Below are 23,255 nucleotides of genomic sequence, written 5' to 3' on the forward strand. Positions count from 1 at the left end.
ACACTCTACCAAATATCACTCCTAATCTCCCGATGTTCACCTTCCTTTCTTCTTGTTTAGTGAGTATGCACTACATCAGAGAGGTCCATTTGTGGCCAGTGACAGCATCTGTCTTTTTAGTAGTTTCTAGAGACAGATGTGTTTCTGATTTCCATTACTCCAGCAGGGACACCCAACCAGGTAGCTGGACACCTACTTAAAGTGGCCAGAGCACTTTTGGAGGAAACAGGTGTGAAGACAAGTGAGGAACGAATGGCATATGTTTAAACGTGTACACCAGATCAGAAGCTGCCGAGAACAATTCACTGTAACAGAGCTGGAATAGACACTGGGTAGCATCAAGTGTGTAACAGCTGCATGCTATGACAACATATTTCCAGAATTCCTGAAAAACCTTGGTCCCCGCTTGGTCCTGCAGCGCATGTTACCCGACATGGAGAGAATTTTGAGCCCTGACCAAGCTGTCTTTCACTGAGGCCGTAGCACATGTGACTAAATACTTGCGCTGACCAAATTTGTTGAAAATGGCTTCCAGAGAAACTTGAAAACAGGTGCTGTTTTCATCGACCTAACAGCAGTGTATGGGTGGGGGGAGAGAAGATGAGTGCTTGGAGACGACAGAGCAATGAGTTACCCCAGGGCTCTGTGCTTTCTCCAACCCTGTTTAACCTTTACATCAATGACTTGCCAATAACGGAGTCATGAACGTTCATTTACACAGATGACATCTGTTACGGTACCCAGGCCCGGACATTTCACAAGATTGATGCCACCTTAAACCAGGATATGATAAAGTTAGGTGACTACTATAGAACTTGGCACCTCCAGCCAAGCATCATAAAAACAGTCTCCAGTTTATTCCATCTTCATCACATCAGTGCAACCCAAGAACTGACTGTTTATCTGAGTGGTCAGAAGGTGAAGCATGAAGTATAACTAGCCTATCTTAGAGCGCACACTAAGTTACCATGCTCACCTGAAGAAGACAGCAGCTAAAGTTAAGACACGTAACAATCTTCTTAGCATGGCTTTCAGTTCTGAGCAACATTGATCTTCCTAGTATCGGATGAGAGGTTGCCGCTGGCAAGTTACTGGAGAAAGTACGTGCCAACACAAGCCTGCCACTGCACAATGACCTTCTTAAACCACCAGCTGCACGTTTGCTGTCACTTTGCCCATTTTGGTGAGAGAAATGGGTATCTGCTATAATCCCCAACCAGGCCCTCCTCGCCGGCCCCACAATCTTCCCGCCTGGTTTTGACCTGCCCCGTCGCCAGTGGTCCCTGTTGAGCAGGTTCTAGACTGGGCAAGGTCTCTCTGCAGCCAACTAGGATCTCTGGAGCCTTCGTGACAGCCCTTTGTGCAGCTGCAGCACAGCACAGACGATGCACATTGTCAATGAATGCCTGCTGACTAGGTTCAGTGGTGGCCTAGAAGAACTGCACTACGCCACTGAAGATGCCTATGCACATGCTCAATAAAATAAATAATTCCAGCATGTCACTTAGGACTTATCTACACTTAGAAGGCTGCAGAGGTGCAGCTTCACCAATGCAGCTGTGCTGCTTTAGTGCTTCAGTGGAGATGCTACCTACACGGATAGGAGAGCTTCTGTCGCTGGCATAGGCACTCCATCTTGCTGAGAGGAAGTAGCTATGTCAACAGGAGATGCCTTCCCATCAACATAGCACTGCCTACACTGGGAGTTAGGGGTATAACTATGTCATTAAGGGGTGTGGATTTAGTAACACTGACATAACTGCTAGTGTAGGCCAAGGCTGAGTTAAACTTAGATAGCTGACACTGTCATTTTTGATTACACAAAAACTTGTGTTTATAATTTGCGAGTTAGTGACTCAAAAAGCTCTATGCAAGTCATCTTACAAAAATAATTAATGCTGTAATATTTATGCTATTTTCTAGTTATCAGTGTACACTAGACAGTAACCCTTGAGCTGTTCCAGCTTTGTGTCTCACTTTCATAGTGAATTAGATATAATTTGAACCCCATCATCAAAGGCCACAGTTTGGGTATGTTGTCAATTATCTCTTTTTTGTAAAGAGATTTTTTCATTTTATGTAATTTGTTAACTACACTAAACAAAGGTCAACAGAGCTAAACAGCCATGTGGTTTACAGTGATCACAGATCTAATTTCCAACACCGCTGTATTCATTTTCCATATATTGCTTACAAACACCCATCTACTAATGAGTTCCCTAGCTAACATGAGATAAAAAGAAGCTGAAGTTGAAGGTTGTCATTGGGATTGTTCTTTGGCTGTGCCTCTATAGATAATGAACAACTGCATAATAAAGGACACAGATGGGCCGCGTACTCAACATAATTAACACTGCTAAAATTTATTTCATGATGATCTGTTGTGTGATGTGATTCTTTTCCACAATAACTTCATAACAAAATTGAAAGGCCCTGGGATAAAAAGAAAACAGGTCATCAATCTAATTTATATACATAGACATAGTTAGAAAGAAATTCACTGCGTATAAATAATATAGCTTACCTGAGTGGAAGATGTCTATGGTTGAAGATTTGTTGTGCAGCAGGACTTTTCAATATCCTACTTTCTTTCACGTTATTTTAATAAAAAGCAGAAATGACCATGAAAAGAATTAAACAAAACTGGCAGAATAATACTAGTATGATGCACTAAAGCATATCTGTTTGCATTATTATAATTAATTAATTTGAAAATGAAAGATATAGGTTTCCAGGAAAGACTGTTCATCAGCAAAACGGTGGATTCAGTAAGGCTTTGTCAAAAATTATATTCTGACAATAGGGTTGGTTTGTTTGTATCTTTCAAAGGCTTCATTTAACTTTTTCTCATTTTTGAGTGTTGTCCTTTGTTGCTGCCTAAACCAAGGACGTATGCTCATGTATGTGTATCTTCCCCAAAACAAATTAGCCATTCCTACTGTTTGTAATAATAAATAGGGTAAAATTGCAATTAAGAGTTGCAAAACACGTTGGTAGATTTAGAATGTAATTATGTTCACAGATAACTGCAAATAAAAAAAAGTTAAATCAAACCACCCATGGGAATCAGTTACAATGACTGATATGAAAATGTAGCTGTTGAAAATATAGCCTGTTCCTTACACTCAGTTCTCCTTATTTCTCCTAAATCTCCTGATTAAAAAGTATATTCTGGTAGAAAACTGATTTTATTTCAAATTTTCAGGTATGTGAATAGGCACGACATCAAGCATTGGGTTGACATTAGCAGCAAAATATTAGAGGAGGAACCCCATTTTTAAACACTTGATTATAACTTGTAACAGGAGCCAATACAAATGTTTTGAGATTAGCAAAGGCTCAGTACATAAAAGTGAATTACCATATAGTACTGTACAGTGCATAAAAGTGATTACAAAACACAATTTAGCCATTGTTGAACAGATAACCATTTCCCCCACTTTTCTGGGTCCCAGAAAATTCTTTGCCTTACTGTGCCCAGCCCCCTGGCATACAACCTGAAAGTGTGGGGCCACTGCACCCATTAATTCTTCAGCCTGGGCTGTGTTTCTCTCAATGCTTTGCCAGTGACAAACAGCAAACTCCTCCAGGTGCTGTTATCACACAGCCACCGGCAAACAGAGACACAGCCAGCGAAGTTGCATGAATGCTTTCTAAGCCACTCATGAACTGTACAGAGGGAAATGCCAGCAAATTCGCACCAGATTCCAGTCTTGCAACCCAGAAATGTACCCTCTTACACTGTTCAAGACCAAGGTCATTAATTAGTTTGCTGCTTCATAGTGGACATGCACCAGCCTTTGTAATCTGAGCAAATTCCCCAAGCATTTTAGACAAACTCAGTGGTAAAGATAAAACATTAAAATAAGTGTACTGACTACAGAAAGATAGATTATAAGTGGTAGGCATAAAGGTCAGAGATAGTTACCTAAGAAATAAAAAGTAAACACATTCTAAATCCTAAACTTTATCAGACTCATTAAGCTTTTCTCACCCCACTGGATGTTTCAGTCGGGTTACTGTTCTTAATACACAGGCTGAATTCCCTTCTCAGCCTGGGACCAATCTTAGCAGTTCAAAATCTCTGTCTTGCCAGTGTTCTTGCTGCCTTCAGGGTAGATGGGGGAAGTGATCTCATGTTGCCACTGGCCCCTTTTTGTACTCTCAATTCATGGGCTTGGAAAAATACTGGCCCAGGCATGTCCTGGTGGGCTTTGCTGAGTCACAAATCCCCACTGTGTGGGGCTTGCATAACTGTCTCTTACTGAATTGTAAATCTCTTGTTTATAGTTCCCCTGCTGGTCAATGGCTGGTGATGGTTGTTTAACACCCACCTGGGTATGGGTCACCTCCTTTGTTGCCACTGGTGAGCTAGCTGTGGGTGTCTCCTAAACTCACAACATATTTCAATAATAACCATATAGCAAAATCTCATAACTCCATATATAATGATGATCTGTATTTTTTCACAGAACAATGAGTTTTAGAAGATCATGACCTTTTATATGATACCTTACAAGGCATTTGTTGAAAAAAAAAATAAACGTACACTAGTATTGAGGTTACAGGGCGTATTTTGAGGTACCATATGTCATGCTTACAAATAAACATGCTGACTGAATTGTGGCTAGTTTTCTTCCATGAACATATAAGTGACCATGCTCTCTAGCAGCCTCAATTCAATTTTGCATCTTTTAGTTTTTGCCATGACTTGTGCTTCTCTTTTTATACTTCCTCTAATTGGTTTTCCATGCCTGGAATCTCTTTTGGCTCATATGTGGTCTTTGTTATAAAACATGCAGCTGCTAATAATTTCTCTACTTCTGTGCAAAAGCAGATGGAGTGGAACAAATTCTTAGTAGAATACTGTGGCTCTGAGCATTCTCATGCTCCAGGTACAGGGCTCCAGTTGAGATACTGAATGGACAGGGGTAACCCACAAAAGGGACTGGATAACCAGTTCCAGGAGTGATTCCCCCTTTGTTGTTGCCCTACACAGTCCATGCTGCTAGTTGCTCACTATTTCACACTTTTCGCTCTGTGGCCTCACAGAAGGAAATTGCAGAATACATAGTAGAGAGTTAATGCTCTCAAAGTAAAGTAGGAGAGCTGAATCATAATAATCTATTAAGGGTTGTGTGGATTTTGTAGTTGGATGAGCAGGGCAGGTGCATCAAGTATTCAGTGATAACAGTGTTTGAAATTAAGTGAATATTAGAGCAAGTTCTGCAAAACTGGGATTATTTTTATGAAACATGCATTTCAGAAGTGTGCAGGTATTTATTTAAGTTCCTGCTTTTTGTGTGTGTGTGTGTATATTTTAGTTAATATAAATGGAAAAAGACTAAGAATTTGCCAGTTTGGGGAGGAGGGGTGTTTAACTTTCTTTTTAATGCATTTCAAAATCTAACAACGTTATATAGCATGCTGGATATGCCAGTACATCAAAATATGTTATAAAAACATTATAGATATAAAACTTCTTTAAGAAAAATATGGTTTTTATCATTTGTGTGCTGTTGGTAGAATTTACATATGCAAAACCCATTACCTGTGTGGGCATATGCTCATCATGCCGATATACTCTCGCAAGTGACACACAAAGGGGAACATGTTAAAAATATGGCCTGTAAAATGCTACATAGAAATAGTAATAACAATACTTAGCATTTATTTAGCATATTATATCTTCAAGATGCTTACAAATGTGAATTGATTAATCCTCGCATCTAGTAGTTAATGTAAGCATTTTTAGGCAATGTATTATCTGCATTTTACCTGTGGGAGATTTAAGACAAAGGGCGGTTAAATGACCTTCCACATTCTGTGTCAGTGCAAACCTGGGAGTTCTTGGCTCGCAAAGAAGGTTATGTTCCTTGGATGGCAAGATGACTAATCTGTGTCTAGTTCTGCATTGCAGATGGTCTGCTCTCTGAAAATATAAACAAAGTCTCTTTTATGCTGAGATGGGAGTAAACAAGAACTTTTAAACCCTCAAGATTTGGTACTATTCATTTAAACCCTGAAGAGGCAGCTTAATATTGTTACACTAATGTTTGTCACTTTCTAATTTCAAATCTAACTAATTGGCCATTAAACTACATTACTATTTTATCTACAAATTTGGAAACAGAACAGTCACCACATAAACAGTCATTGTAACTGAAGTACACTGCTTTGAGGTCAATATAAAGCAATAATATAGGAATGATTGGCAGCATGAGTGATTTTTTTTCTCACAGCATGTTTCTGGACGTTTAAAATCCATGTATGCATTAATAGTCATGACCCAAACTCAGATTGCTATCTGCCCCTCTGGTAGCTGGTATTTGTGGGACAACAACAATGTTTAGTGCAGTTTGTTCTTTTGTTTAGTGTCCACTTCTGCAGCAGCTACATACTTCAGTTACAGAGCAAAACAGAAATGAGCAAAAACAACTAAGAACAAAACTCAGTCAAGTGCTAAACAAAATAAATGGGTCTTGTATTGTGCCTGAATTGCCTGCTAGATGGGTTGCCAAATTTAAATACATAACATAATTGGAGAGGGAAGGAGCTATCTGCTCATTCCACACTGCTATACCCATTCCCAAAGGAGCTGTGGAATTGCTCATGACTGTGTATGTGTAGCCCTATTACAGCTGTACTTAACTCCTGATGAATGACCAAATTTACTTTACTGATGTAAAGCCCAGCTATTTGGGGTCTATACAGGGCTCGGTTATGGATTATGCACTGTAGGCTTAGGGCCCAACATTGAGTCGTCATATGATAATATCAGAATTTATAGTTTAATTTTTGATAGCTCTCATAGTTGCAAAGAAAACTTAAAAATGTGAACCAAGAATCTGTAGACAGCCAGAAACAATAGCTCTGAAAGGTATGAACTGGCATCTCAATGGGATGCTAATTCCAGAGCTCACTGTGCTAGGATGCCCTGCCAACACCATTTCAAGGGACAGGAGTCTGCATAAGAAGCATGCAATCAAAAATAAAAAAATACTATTTCAACTATCACGTTAATATGGAGAAAAATAAATAGTTATTCTATGAGCTCTCAGAAAGCAATTTCTAGGTTTGAGCTCTGCCTAATCTATCTGTCATTATGGTGTAACAGTCACAGTGGTAAATCTATGGGTATGGCTACACTTGCAGCTGTACAGCGCTGCTGCGGGAGCACTCCCGCGGCAGCGCTTTGAAGTGCGAATGTGGTCGCGGCGCCAGCGCTGGGAGAGAGCTCTCCCAGCGCTGCAGGTACTCCACCTCCCCGTGGGGATTAGCTTACAGCGCTGGGAGCCGCGCTCCCGGCGCTGGGACAGTGTTTACACTGGAGCTTTACAGCGCTGTAACTTGCTGCGCTCAGGGGGGTGTTTTTTCACACCCCTGAGCGAGAAAGCTGTACTGGTACCAAGTTAGGTTCTGATCTGCAATCTTGTTTGCACATGACTCCCACTGGAGAAGAGCAGGCTGCAAAATTTGATAAATTGTTTTTATTCAAAAATGCTTGTGAAATTTGTTTTCTGTTCACTGATGAGCTATAGATTTAAATTTATTAAATGACAAAAGTAAAAATTCAATGAAAAACAGAACTGAGGTTGTTCTGATATTTTGTGACACACACACACACACCCCACCCATTTTCTGACCAACTCTATATTGGAGACAACAGTAATTTTGATTCAAGAGAATTATTTGATCGGAGATATGCAAAATGTGCAGGTAAGTGTCAAAAAAGGCCTATGTAACAATGTTTCTGATACAGGAACATATCTCCAAAATAGCTGGTCAATGATTTCAGCGTTTAATTAGCACTGGTGTGTTAAATGCATGAAAAAAGCACAACGTGTTTATATGACATATTACAAATCAAGATTCTATACATTCAAAATCAAGTTAGATTTGATTTATGTAATTTTATTTCTTAATAATTTATCAAGGCTTTTGTTTCCTTTTTTGTTACAGGGATGACATGTCAAGCCCGAACTTCATATACCGAAGATGAAGTTCTCTGGGGTCACCGTTTTTTCCCTGTGATTTCCTTAGAGGAAGGGTTTTTTAAAGTAGACTATTCCCAGTTCCATGCAACATTTGAAGTCCCTACTGCGCCCTACAGTGTGAAAGAACAGGAAGAAATGCTTCTTATATCTTCCCCTTTAATAGGACCAGCTGTAAGTAACAGTAAAGAAAGGAATAATTCTGTAGACTGTCTAGATGGTCTAGATGACATTAGTACAAAGATACCCTCAAAACTGCAGAAAATGACTGGAAGGGAAGACTTTCCCAAAAAACTACTAAGGATGAGTTCTACAACCTCTGAAAAGGCCTACAGCATCGGGGATTTACCTATGAAACTTCAGCGAATAAGCTCAGTTCCTGGCAACTCAGAAGAGAAACTGGTATCTAAAACTACAAAGATGATGTCAGATCCTATGAGTCAGTCTGTGGCTGATTTGCCACCAAAGCTTCAAAAATTGTCAGGAGGAGGAGCTAGAATGGAGGGAAAACTTCCACCCAAATTGAGGAAGATGAATTCTGATCGCTTTACATAACAAGAATAGACATTTAGATATTATTTAAAGTTTGAATTATTAGTCAATCCAATTTGGGCAGGAAAGCAAACTCTCTGAAGAGGGTATAATAGCTAAAAGGTGAAAGTTTCCTAAGCACTACATGCAAACTGGGACAGCAGTGTTCTTCCCAGATAATGATGTACTGTAAGTATAATGTTATGATAAAAGACCTGAAGTCCTGACTGAGGTCATAGGAGAGCAAATATTAATTGGCATGTAGTATCACAACAAGCATGCAATAATAGTGTGCAATTTTTGCATATAGTTTTCTGGCATGATTCTTACTATATTTATATTGTATATTCTGAAAATATGTAAAGGGGGGGTGTTATTCTCCCCTATATTTCTTAAGGGTAAGTAGTAGGTAAAACATGAGTAGGAAACTTTCAGGGCAAGTTATAATTTAATTTAAAGTGTATTTATTTTTTCTGATGTAGATTGTGATGTTTTGTTCAAACAAAGTAGTTATGGTGCATGTTTTCTTTCTTAAAATAAGGCTATAAGCATTAGTCAATTCTGAACACCAAATTTCTTAGCCTTAAATTATTTGCCATTTTATAATTTGCTCTAATAATTTATTTGTTTTTTTTTCCTGCCATTACAATGCTGGGAGAATTTAAAGTGTACTTCATAAGAGGTGTTAGCAAAAAATTGTACTATTTAGGGCTGGGCAAAATATCTCAGAGTTTGTGTTTTAAGTACAAAATTTAAAATAAAATCATGAGATCATTTTGTTTCATGACTAGTAATATTAGTGTAACAAAACATTCAAAATGGGCACTTTGCTTGATTTTCTGATGTAAGTAGTATCAGTCTGATAGGAAAATGTAAAATCGACTACTTAGACTTTCCGAGTGAAATTTTGTCCCAATTACATCAAAGGCAAAATACCGATTAGCTTCAGTGGGGCTGGGTTTTCACCCTCCACATTTAGGACCCAGTCATGCAAACTGTTACTTGTGCATTAGTGGGACTACTCACTTGAGTAAGAGTCTGCAGGATCTTTTGCTTTAGTTTTCCAACCAAATTGGAGTCTCACAATCAGAATTATTTTTTCTGAATTTTCAAAAATTGCTAAATCATTTACTGAAATGCCAAAAAATGTTAATGCACTCTTATTGTCAACAACGTCCATCTAGGCAACTTTCCCCTCTTTTAGGGGAATTTTTCCCTCTTGCTTTTTGAAGTGCAAGAGATCAATTCTTCATAAATGTATTTTTGAACTTGTTTTATTTTTCATTTCACTTTGTTCTAAATTCTCTTGGCAGAGATGAGCCAGCCTGGTATGGCATAGTATAGGTACCGCCAGCTCAACCATGGGTCGGTAGCATTTTGGTACCGATCCTCTGCTTGGAGTTGTCCTAGTTCTTCCACTAAAAGTTGAACTTCTATATAGCGTACATCACAGCATCTGGAAATAATCATTAGTTGATGCTATATCATTACTAGAAGTGGTGCTTTGGCACGGTATCTGCATCTGGTTTGGCATTTCAGGAATAGGTCTGGCTTTCGGGGTATCTTCAGGCAGTGAGTATTTCTATGTTGGCTCATCTCTATTCTGTTCATAAAAGGGTCAGTGTGATTAATTTGACCATAAATGTGTAGCTGGTGCACTTATGGAAACAGGGTCATTAAATAAGACAACAGCAAAAATAATAGTAATAATTATTAATCCTGATCTCAAAGTGTGGGAAGTAATTTTTTTGTAATTATCCAAAAGTACGGTAGTACCACAGTGAACAGGAATCTTTTTACTTTCAGAACATACATTGTTATTTTGATAACTGTGTAGTGTTAACTGATTTCAAAGGGCCTTGGACCATCTTAAGTGAGAGAGTGAACATTTGTAGTACTGTATAAAGAAGTAATAATAATAGCAGATCTACCAATATCTGGAAAAATAATTTTTTATTTTATTTTGTAATTGGTTGTAAGGAATGAAAAATAGGGAACCTACATTGCTAGAAGTGTTGATCCAAATATAACAAATGATACTCAGCACTGTTCACCATCTGCCAATTGTGTACCTATGGATTTCACATTTACTTACCGAGTTTTTCAGAGTTTATAATGATCTGTGATCTACATTGCATGCTTGTTATACTTTTGGCTAAACTGTCAGCCCTTTGCACATTATTTGGGGTGTGTAGTAGTACCATGCTGTAAATGCCTGGTGAGCAAAATTGTGATGCGTTAAAAGATTAATTCTGACAGCTTCATTGTCCCTTTGGTGTTGATACTTTATGACAGGCATTCTTACAAAATACATTTGACATCTGTGCCATTCAAGTCTGAAAAAGTCCTGTCAAAGCAATTTTTGGCACCGCTTATTCCATTGTGTAAGTTTCTGCAGTGTGGAAGTTTTTAAAAAAAAAAATCTTACCCTTGAGATATTAACTTTTTAGCATTTGCTTTTGGGAAACTTTGGAGAAAGTTTGTGCAAGAATATCAAGCATATTTTAAAAAAGTAAATAAATTATGCTAGTGGAACCTGAATACAAATGCTATGAGAATTAGAACTGTTTATAAAGTGCAAGTGAACCACAAATTACTTAGGTTGTGTCTACATGACAAAGTTTGATTGGCGTGCAGCTGCAGACTTTTGAATACACTTGGGCACGCACACACTTGGGTGCTTGTGTTGGCGCTGTGCATACTCACGACAAGTGTAAAATGGGGTGCACCAGAGGTAGGTATCCCAGTATTCCCCATGGCACCATCTGGTGCAATGCCTTGTGGGATATTTTTACTGGGCTTTGTGAAATACCAGGGATTTCTGGGAACTAGGGGTCAATTTTCCACCATGCCACTTTCTTCGTCCTGTAGTGCTTGCCCCAATCCCATAATTTTTGCACCATTTTAAAAAACTTCCACAGTCCTGCAAACTGCTTTCCTGTCTCTACCATCTCTGGCAAAAGCCTGGACCCTGCACAGCTCCGCACAATTCTCATGAGTGTTGCTAATACAAGGCGAACGATTCTCCTGTATTTGCAGAACTTGAATGAGTACTACTACAATTGCTCATGCAGTGAGGAAGATGCAGAGATGTTTAAGCACAATGACTGGATGCAGATAGACATAGTGGGGGGTGAGAGATCCAGAGCAGCTCCACATGGTGAATCTCTGTGTCTGGGCCTGAGAAACTAGTAGTGATTGGTGGGATTGCATCGTAATGCAGGTTTAGGATGACGAACAGCGGCTGCAGAACTTTTGGATGCAAAAGGCCATGTTCCTGGATCTTTGTGGCAAGCTCACTCGAGCCCTCCAGTGCAGACACACCAAAATAAGAGCTGAATTGACAGTGAAGAAGCAAGTGGCAATTTGGATTCTGGAAACGTGCAATACCAGATTGCTATCAATCACTGGCCAATCATGTTGCAGTTGGAAAATCCACAGCGGGAGCCACTGTCATCCAAATGTGTAAGACCATTAAGTGTGTCCTGCTGCACAGGACTGCGACTTGGCAATGTGCAGGAAATAGTGGCTGGACTTTCAGCAATGGGGTTTCCAAACAGTGGTGGGGTGACAGACAGACCGATATACTTCTAAGTGTGGCTGATTCTGTGGTTTTCACAGGTCAGTGTATGTGTAGCTATGGCTTTCCTGGTTTTCCCCCAGTGTGGCATGGTAGCAGTAAAGATGTATACCATATTGCCACTTGTTACATGGGGGCGGGTGGGTATCAGACCATGGTGTTTTCCAAGGCCTGGAAAAGCTACTGAGTCTGACGTCTCTGGGCATATAGGTCAATAATGCTCTGTAATATCTAAGTTTGTTGTCCGAGCAAACCCATCATGTCCTGATGCATTTCCCAGTATGCCTTTTGTCCTTTTCCTTCTCCTGCAGCAACCGCTTTCTCCATTCTTGGTCTTTCTCCATTGTCACGGTCATATGTCTTCTCCAAGCCCTGTGTTTACAGTCTGAGTTTGTAGAGGATTGGAAGATCTTGCAGAACATATTCTCCCTAGTCCACTTCTTTCTCCTCCTGATCAGGATCAAATATTCAGCAGATCTGGAGGGGGCACCTCTGAAGACTACCAGGTCAGAGGTTGCTGATTAAAACAGACTGATATTGCATTAGATTTATACCCACAATGGAAAGGGAATGATAAGTCTAAAATCTCTCATACGTTATTTCCTGTAATAAGAAATGCTGGTTGTCACTTCAGTTTTGGAGCGACTCGCAACAGCACCACTCTGCAGCTCAAGCCATGGTGAGTGGGGTGTGGGGTTGTTCTTTTGCATGGAAGGTTTAAATGCTAGGTGCCCCTGGGTGTGGGTATAGGCAAAATGCAGTGAATATTGGCAGTATTTTCACAGGCAGTGATAACTTTGGCTGATATCTCGGCACAGACATTCCTACTGCCAATGGCATCCCAAAACTACCTGGGCCCATATGCTGCACAGAGAGCCTATTTACTGCAATGGTGCCAGCCAAATGCAACACAGATTGTCATGGGAAAATCTCATATCGGGGGTGAAGAAAAAAGGCTGTCATCCCTAGAAAGGTTTTGGAGAGGATCGCAGAGGTTCTCCATGGACATCCCTGTTCAAATTAACAAAGTTCTCTGCATGACCCCCTGCCCAGCCCAGCAAACCAAAGAATAGAAACGTGGATGCCAATTCTACCTCTGTTTGCTCTACCTCTGCCTGAGCACAGGGCACTAATCTGATGTGAATTGTGTAATCAGACTGCCATATTACTCTTTCTGAATTTATTCTCTACCATTTTTTCCTAATATTATACCAGTTTTTGTTCTCTACATTTGAGATGGGCACCCTTTTTTAAATGGGGAAGAAGAGCAAGATGGGAGGGAGATGAGATTACTGGCAATGAAAAGGGCAAAATGATTATAAAGAATAATGTCTGTACACACTTACTAACACTCCCTTCCTATCAGCCAGCTCATCTGCGTTCACATGGTGGGACTGGTTTGAGTCTGATGGAAATTCAGACTGCTTCTGGCTTGTGGCATGGTTTTTCCCCTTCTCCCTACAACAGGTCTGCAATTCAGGCTCCTCCAAAAAATCCACAGTAGAATGCAGGGTGCTGGCAGAGTCACTGCCAAGTATGGCCTGCAGGTCATTCTAAAAATGGCAGGTCTACAAGTTAGCATCAGATTTCTTGTTGCCTCCCTCCCCTTCTGGTATCCCTGGCAAAGTTACTTCATTTTCACACAGCACTGCTGGTCATCTCTGTTGTGCTGCAGTTTCAGTATCCCCTGTGCAATTTGCACATAGATGTCTAAATTTCCACAGTTATTCCATAGATTTTACAGTATCTTCTCCCCACAGGCCAAGGAGATCCAAGACTTCTTGTTTACTCCAGGTAGGAGCATGTCTAGTAGAATCTGTGTGCAGAGCCAGCATGGCCAGATGTACACAACAAAGGTAAGCTGGTAGGTGTGCTTGCCAAGGTAGGCAATCAGGAAGAGTCATTTCAGAATCACATGGGAGGTGCTAATAGGGAGGTGGGATGGTTAAGGGATTCCAGTCTCTGTGACCATTGGCACTGGAGTTCAAAATTGTTACGGGGACATGCATATTGTGAGACAGTTGCTGGAGGACTGCTAGGATCAACAGAGGTAATTCAGTATTTACACTTGCACTGCATCAACCTTAGTAGGCCAACCGTGGCTCTCTGACAGTCAGGGAGGTGGTGCTGTGTGATGGGCACTTATGTTGGTAGGAGATAGGCTTTGGTTTAGACACGTGCACAACTAGGGTCAACACAAGTGGACTTAAGTTGACCTAACTTTGTAGTGTAGACCAGGCCTTAGTAATCTGAAGAAATCATGCTTTGAAATTGGAAAGTACTGTCCTTTTTATGTTATGTTTGATGCTGCAAAATATTTTGATAAATATTCAGTTATGATTAATTCAAAATACCTATTTTTTTATACAAAACATTCACCCTTCCCTGCTGGGAATAAGGCTGCTGAGTCCTGTGGCTTGTACTGGAATATAATGTATGTTAAGACTAAAATATTGATAAGTGCAAACAAACATGAATAATAAATTAGTTTGTAATTTTTTTTAAGAAACAGAAGTTATTCTGGGTTAATATTTAATTTCTGTTAGCATAGCCACTTCTCTCATTTCATCATTTTTGTTTTTGCCCAGCCCTAGTGCTTAAGCTAAAAAAGTATTTCTGTCTGACTGCACAGCAGGTCTGTGTTCTCTACTGCTGAATTTATGCTTGAATTATATTGTAAATTGTATATATTCAAATTAGAATAAACTAATTGCATTTTCTGGCATGCAATCTATAATTGTATAAATGTACAAGTTTTTTTGGATTATACAAAATTACAAACTCTTGTATTCGTTAATACTGCAAGCTCAGTTTTATCTAAAGCTATATTAAACTTTCAAAAATTGTTGGGTTTAAACGTCATAGTGTACTTGTGATTTATCAAATGTACCCTACGTATATTTTTTAACAAATGAATAAATATTCAGGGTTTTGATTTTTGTACAATTATTTAAATGATGAGGTGGTAGCCTTATGATTTGGCATATACTATACAAAAATGACAGGTCCACTTCAAATCAGGAAATGAGAACGGGACTTCAGGTGATTCAGTTTTTAAGCAACAGTGATCACAGCAAAGGACATTTCTGGGGGGGCTTTGGGCCTGATCCATCTCCTATTAAAATTAGTGGAAAGACTTCAACTAACTTCAGTGGATATTGGATCATGTTAGCCAGCTGCGAAGAACTGATGGCCCATGACAGTATTAATTCCAGGCAGTCATCCGTTTTCAGGAAACACTATGCTCAGTAGAAGTTATTGCTCGTAAATTGTATGATATTGCCTCCAGGTAATTTGACCTTCTGTACACACATGCATCCCTCTATGGCACCTCATATGAGTCAAGATCAAAATTAAGTTCTAAACATAGCTGTCTTTGGCACAGATAGGTGTATCATGTCTCTTTAAGAGCATTATTAAAAGCTACTTCCTGTCCCCCACATGTGATGTAATTTTTAAGGTTCTTCTGGGAGGAAAACTCCTTTTCCCCAAGCCTGTGTTAGTAATAGGCCAAACACTCTTTGAAAGTTTTGGAAGTGGATTCCTGATATATATTCATATTCACTTTTCTTTAATATGCAGCCCTTCTTAATAAAGCTGTTTACTTAGGAAGATACAGGATGCGGTTTCAGTTAACCTAGATATTGATGATTAATACAGGTCCATTTCAAACAAAGTCTTTGAATGTCAGACATTTCGATAGTTCATTTTCTCTTCTGAGATGGATTTATATACCTACTAGTTTCTAGAATTCTTGTTTCATTTTAATAAAAATATTCTACACTAATGAACCAAAACACCTCTTACCACTATTGTAATTGTTTAAAAAAACAAAAACCATCATTACTATATAATATGGTAGTGGGGTTTTTTTCGAAGTCATCTAAATTTGCTGGTTCAGGAAAGAGAATTAGTTTTGATATGAAGGGATCTGTGAATCAGACTTTAGTTGCACTGTCATAAAACCTACCAAGCTGTTCCCTTACCATGCTACCCAAGCCAAAAATATCTTCCTAATGCAGCCTTGGATGTTGTTTACCTGCAGATGATTTGCCATCCATTGCATCAGTATGGAGGGCCTTTATAAATAAAATTTTTCAATTACAACATAGTTCAATTATTCTTAGTGAGCAGACCCTAATGTTCAGAAACATCCTGCTGATATCATTCCCAGATGTTTTAACCTGGTAGTGCACAAATTCTCTTTTTGCAGGGATGAGAGCAGGAACCTAATAAAATAGAAGTTTAGTGGACTTGATGATGTGGATGAGCCATCACAGAACATTCAGACAGAATGGAGCTGTCCAAAAGACTTTAAGCTTCACACTGCTATAAATGAGAATACATTTCATGCTATGTGGGAAGGTATCATTGTTAGGTCCTGTATTTCTTTACATTAACTATCATCCCATCTGCACAAAAGTGGGGAGTTCTGCTTCTGTGGCCTACTCCCCTAACCCTGAAAAATCAGGCACAAGATGCCTCCAAAAATCAGTGGCCACTTTTGAAAATTTAAGCATTCTGAGCCTCAGTTCCCCAAAAGTACAATGGGACTGATAACACTTTCCTGCCTCACGGAGGAAGTTGTGGGGTCCTTGGGCACTACAGCCATTGGCACATGCAAGTAAATGGAATCAGGTGGGTTAGCTCCAAGTTTTCCTGTAGTCAGCAGTTTTGGGGGGAAACATGCCACATTTTGCAGTAACCCTGCCTCCTCTAGCCATAGCCACTTTTTCCATGTCAATTCTTGGCTGCTGGATATTTTGTGAAGAATTTATCTGTGAATTTTCTCCCTTTACAGGTGAGGGCAATATTTGTGGGCCATGGATAGATAGGGACGATTGTACTGAGGTACACTGTGGGAAGACTTAAACTTCTGTATTTAAGGCAGAGGCTGTTTCATCTTCACATTATTATGGGAAAAACCCAATCCAGGATTTATAGTCACAATGCTTTGGAAAAAAACAAACATTGATGTTATTTCATTTGTGTTTTCATCCCCTTGATGCTAGAAAATGCATGATCAAGAGAGAAATTGGAAACAGAACTTTCAGATCAGGTAGGATTATTTAAAGGGGAAAATTATTTCTGGGACATTTAGGTCTTGGATCTGAATGAGGCTTTGTCCTAGAGTAAAAGTAATGTTTGTATAATCTTGTTTGAAGGTTAGGAGCATGGAAATTATGGGCAAACGTAATTTTGTAACGGAAAAAGAGAGAGAGAGAGGGTGAGAAATTTTGCATAACATTTATATACATCAAGAAGGGAATGGTAATTTTTCACTGCATGTCCATGAACATGAACTCGTTGGAAGAAAACTGAACTTCTCTCTGAATGTATAATCTAAGGGTAACATTCCAATTTCACTGTAGTCAATGGGAGTTTTGCAACTGGAAAGTGAAAATTGCACTGCAGGCACCTGTGTGTATCATTCGGTACCTTAATATCTTTAAAAAACTGGCCCATAGTCACCTTTTGAAAGTGGAACCTAGGCTCCTAAACCACTTAGGAGCTTTTGAAAATGTTACCCTGATTCAAATTACACTTGCAATAAATACTTTAGATAGGATTTTATCTTTAATTAAAAGATGTAAACAGAACTTAAATGTTAAGACAAAAATTCTAACAGCAAAATATAACAGGCAAGTTTGGAGCTCAAAAATCTGATCTTTTTTGTTCTGCAAGATAAGAGTGAAAAGTTTCACTGTAAGGGAAATAGAGAATATATAGCAGTTTGGTATTATTACAGACATCACCTTATTAATCACCTGGTGTAAATCGATTGACTGTCATGATTTACCTTCACACTTTGAATGCAATCGATAACATTTCATTAATGGCCAAGTGCTCAACGACCTGAGAAATCCAGGTATCTGAAGATAATCTTTCATTTATAGAAAATGTTTAATTTCCTTTCTCCATTTATAAATTAGTACAATACCTTGATTTTATATACATAGTGCTATGTATATAAAACTGATCATATATACAATCTTGCTTTACATTATTTTTCCCCATTTTGAACTGAAAATGGAATCCTATAATCCATAGCTTCTTTTAGCATACCAGCAATACTTACTACTTCAACCATCTCTTACAGCTGAATCTGATGTGTTGTACGTGTGCTTGTGGTGTTTTGAGATTGAACTGACTCCAGGAGAAACCCATGTTTTCACACAGTGCTATTTTAGAGATTCTTACATTTAAATTTCATCTTGAAAAGGCAGAAATATTGTTCTTTAAATTGCTATTTCTACTCCTGTTATGACTTACCATTAGTAATTACATAATACTGGAAACATGCACTATGCATTACAGAACAAATAAAAAGACACGTCTTGCCCTAGAATAATAGTTGGGCTAGATTCAGTAGCGTTCCTGTGGATTCACACTGGTGTACTGAAAGTAGAATTTGACCCTACGTTCTAAGACAGCCAACACCATTGGGCAATTGCAAATATTTGAGGCCTGCCTGATTGTCAAAAATAAACAAATATCATGGTGATAGATACAGCATAGGGACCTAAACATAATAAAAAGAACATGTTCATAATTTGTGGATATAAACAAAATTGTTCATTTAGTCAGTTAGATGCAAACGTATGTGGAACTGGAAAACAGTCTTTGAAGAAACATTGTGAATAAAGTGAAAAAACACATTGTGTGATACTATCAAGATATTTGTGGAGCAAAATCTGTTGTTGAAATGGGCAGATGTTTGACAAAAAGAGATCATGATGCTACAGAATGGTATCGGTCATTTTGTGTCATAAAACATAAGACATGTTGGAATCTATTTCCTCAGCCATGTACATTACCAAGTGAATTGGCGACATTTATTCAGATTTTAAAAAAAAAAAAAAACCCTGAAAATGCTGATGGGTTAACAAATATTTATTTCAGAAGAATACAGCCTGGGAGGTGAATGTGAAGGAAACTGGAGTGAAAGTGAACCACAAAACCTGGTAAAATAGTAAGCCAAAACCTAGGTTATAGGCCCAATTCTGCTCCATTAGCTTCAGTTGGGACAGAACTGGGCCCCTAATTTTCCAAATTGTTTAATTACCCTAGAAAAGATGTTTGACCTTAGATCTAATATTTGTTTAAATGAGCACGCTGAATAAGAGATCATCTTATGGATGCTGATGTTAAAATATATTTAAAATATTTCTAGGATCCAATCTTTTTTTAAATAAATGTGTACAATCACTCATATTTGGTATGAGGATGGAATGATGCAGAGAGTAGGGTAGAAAGAGAAGAAAAGAATCCAACAACTTTTAAATAAGGGCTCTGAGTGTGATTCTGTGTAGGAGAACAGGGAGGTGCATTAGGATTGCCTCTAGGTGAGTTAGCTTTCTGGGACCCTATTGAGCTCCACATGAGGCCAGTAGCATATCAATGTAGCGTTGACAGTACCGATTTTTCTCCAAGCACTGCCTGTGTTCATAGACCAGTTATTCAGGGAAAGACGGGTGGAGTCATGCTTTTAAAAACATTCACTATTTGTTTGTGATAAACAAAATTACCATTTTCATAGATTCAAGGTAACATGTTTATGTATTTCACATTTCCACTTCAAGAAGAGAAAAGAGAAAGAAAACAGATCCTTTTATGACAGCCTAATGTTTGTATGATTACAAGTACTATTTAACACAAGTGCAATGCTGGTTTTGTTAATCTGTTTACAATACTTCCAAGTACTCTATGGTTGCTATGAAAATGAACTTGAATTATTATTCCAAAGATAAACATCTGTGCATCATCACCTATCAAGAGGTGAAAAGGCCCAGCCTACTCTATTATGGCATGGCTTTATAACCAGCAGGATGACTCCATATAAATAAATGTAATGCTCTTTAATTTTATTATAGGAATCCTGGGAAAGCCTTCTTGTTGATGGAGTGAGCAGTTAACTTTTAAGTTGTGCTTCTAATAAAGTAATTTTTTTTATCAAAGCTTTATATGCAGACATTTTTCTGTTAAATGTCTCTTTTCCTATCACCTACAAATAATACATACACAAGTATTAAACTCCATAATCATACAGCAGTAAATCGGAAGTTACATTTAAAAAAACCACCTGAAATACAAAGAAAGTGGGGTACAATAATTAGTCACATGCAGACAAAACAAAAAAAATGTATCTAAACACCATAAATTCTTCATAGAGATCATAGAGCAATAGACTTTGAGGCATATATATTAGACTTAGCAAGATAATCAGTTGTGCCCAGCTGTGATGAACATGGGAGCTATCTGTCTTAGATTTATAACATTCATAAAATTATCTGTGGGCTTTCTGGTGGTTTATATTTCTGGCAAAAAATAAATGAGAATTAAATCAGGCTTAGTTAAGTAAGCAGGAACCAAATATCAATGGCTGTAGACTATCCTAATGGCTAGTACTCAAACATGGATGTTATAATTCCTTTGAGGTTTACCTCTGCTAATGTGAAATCAGCATGTGGTTGGTCCAATCGAGGTGTGTGGAGCTTGAAAGCAGTTAAAAAGCAGATGTTATGAGGAGACAAGGTTTGCTGCTTGATATCAAGGAGAATAGGGTGGGAGGCACCACAGCTATCTAACTGCATTAGGTAAATTTTAGATAATCCTTAAATACATATTATTAATATTGTCTTCTTGTTTTAAGTCTTCTCTGTTTAAGTTCCTATTGATAAATAATCTTTTGTTTTGAGCAAACTATTCTGTGTCACTGCATTTTCTATCTGGTCATAGCTCCTGGAGTGAAGTATATGGCTGAGTCCAAAGGCAGTTGGAAATGCTGAGGTGATACAGTTGGTAAGCAAGGGATGTTGAAGCCCGGGGATTCATTCTAAAAGTGGGGTGAATCTCAGGATTCCACTGTGTGAGAAGTGCAGGTGAAGGCCTGGCACTTGGAAAGGATGCCCGGAGAGAGATTGGGGGGAAGTCAAAGGTACACCTAGCCCTGGAACCCTAAAACCAGGATGCAAGATAATTTTTATATATTCCTTAAGGCTGTAAGATTCCCCATTGTAAAGATATTTTACACATTATTGTATTACATGCTCGGGGGGCGGCAGGGGGTTGATCCAAAGCCCACTGAAGTCAATACTCAAACCACTTTCTTCTTCCTTTCACCTGCTGGGGAAGGTGAAATCACACTCCAAACAATGGCACAGCTTCAGTTCTCTTTCCTGGGCATTCTGTACTGAAAATATTCAGAACACCACAATACAGAACAGTATCACCGCCCCGCAGCTCTTAGCATGTGTTTCCAGGGCTTCACCGTCATTACAGCCCTTCTTCCAGGGCTAACGCTTCCCTCAGCTGTTCTCATGCAGGTGTTTCCCGCTCAAGGTTTTCCACCTGACTGGTGTAGAGAGCCTTCTCGGTTCCCCATCCTAAGATGCAGGAAGTCCTATATGCAATTTCTTGTAGGGCACATGACTAGGAGCCAGCAAATGACCTGCAACTATAGCTCCCAGTCTGAAATGGCCTCAGATCTGTAATAGGCAGAGTGGGATGCATGCAGGCACCCTAAAGCCCAATGCCCTGTCAGATCACCCTCCCTGTCACAATTGTTAATTCCATTAACTTTCCAAATACTCAGATTTTCAATTTTGGTGTCATTATTTTACCCCTCCTCTAACATCCAAACTATTCCCAACACCTGTTGCTTCTCTATGAACTTTCTGCCCATTCACTTGGGCTTTGTGCAGGGAACCAGGAGCTCTGTAATTTACACCTTCCTGCATGCTGTTTCTTCTGAATCAGGCTTGTTGTGTTTTACAGGAGTCCTGGTGTCGATTTTAGAAATATTCCTGGTTAAATATCATCGATTGCTGGAGGTGAGTTAAAATTTTTGGTGCCAGGCATCCTTTGACCCTCACCAGTCATAGCCATTGTTGGAAAACAATGTGTCATTGTTCCCCTCATATAAGCAGAATGACCTTTTCTTAATATCATATTTCAGGTAACCTGTTTTATCACTTGATATTTTTTAAATATCACAGAAATATGCTAATAAAAGAACAAAGCTAACGAATTCCTGTATGTTTTATTTGAGCAAAATGTAAGACTTATAAAAATTGTATTTTATATCTGACAGTCTCCAGTGAGAGAGACCTATACTCATGAATGCCTGCTCCCAACAGTCATCTGTGCTAATGGCTTGACAATATCTCTGTTACTAAGAGCTTTATCATCTTCATTTTAACTCACATTTAGACAGAAATAACCCAACATTTTTTTTTCAGCTACACACAGACCTTATCAGCTGTGTAAAGTGCACTGCAAGCAACCGAGTAGGAAAGTTGGAAAGGATTTTTTTTAAATGCGAAGAATTCTAGTTAAGAATATTTTAATTTCTGCCTATGTGAAAGAGCATTGTAAAACCTGTAGCATGCAAAAGTGAAAGTTGTCTGGATGGTCTCTTTTGTTATAGTGTATTAAGTTATTACAATGGGATAAAAATGTGGAGTCATCTGATTTTATACAGATTTCATTGTATTCTACTGGAAAATAAATCTTGTACTTAAATTATGTATAAATTCCTACCATGTGTGCTATAGCCTTTTAATTTGCCCTAGATAATATTGATCATCCTGAATTACACACATTCCTTTTACAAAAGAAATTTTTCCTCAACTTTTATTAGTATATGTTAAATATAAAGCATTTTAAAGCTGCATGGTGCTTAATAAATGTGCACTGTGTTTAATATACGCTCCGGACTGGACAATTTCAGTATTCATCAGTACTTGATCCTTTTTGGATTTATAGTCTAGTATCCATAAATTTCTATAGGGTTATTTCTGAAACCAACTCATGAGAAGAATTTTACTCTGGACCTAGTTATTTACGGGTACTAGTATCTCCCTCTGTTTTATTTAATTTGTTTTACTGCTCAGTTATCAATCGCTTAACTCTTATCTGCTTCATTTATCCCTAGAACAGATCAGCGCGCCCCACAATTGTTTAAACCCAAGGGGCAATAGGCCAGGGAAAGTAAAATCTCAACTAATGGGGTCTTGAGATCTCATCTTGGAATGAATCTATTGTTTTCTAAAACAATCATCTCTGGAATTTTCTATACCAAAATTATTCCATTACTTTTATTCCATTTGATTATGAACTCGGTGTATGCATCTGTTTCAGACTGAAAA

General features: G+C 38.6%; 1 protein-coding gene across 1 annotated transcript in view; it reads left to right on the forward strand.

The window, feature by feature from the left end:
• KCNJ3 (potassium inwardly rectifying channel subfamily J member 3) overlaps nt 1-9,258 on the forward strand; it is a 167,238-nt gene extending 157,980 nt beyond the window's left edge. Inside the window, exon 3 of the mRNA XM_044978490.1 lies at nt 7,963-9,258. Within this exon, the coding sequence (XP_044834425.1) occupies nt 7,963-8,549 (587 nt within the window). The 3' untranslated portion in view covers nt 8,550-9,258. The remainder of the gene's footprint in view (nt 1-7,962) is intronic.
• Nucleotides 9,259-23,255: the final 13,997 nt, after the last annotated feature.

Source organism: Mauremys mutica, chromosome 10 (genome assembly GCF_020497125.1).
Source record: "Mauremys mutica isolate MM-2020 ecotype Southern chromosome 10, ASM2049712v1, whole genome shotgun sequence".
NCBI classification, from domain to species: domain Eukaryota; kingdom Metazoa; phylum Chordata; order Testudines; family Geoemydidae; genus Mauremys; species Mauremys mutica.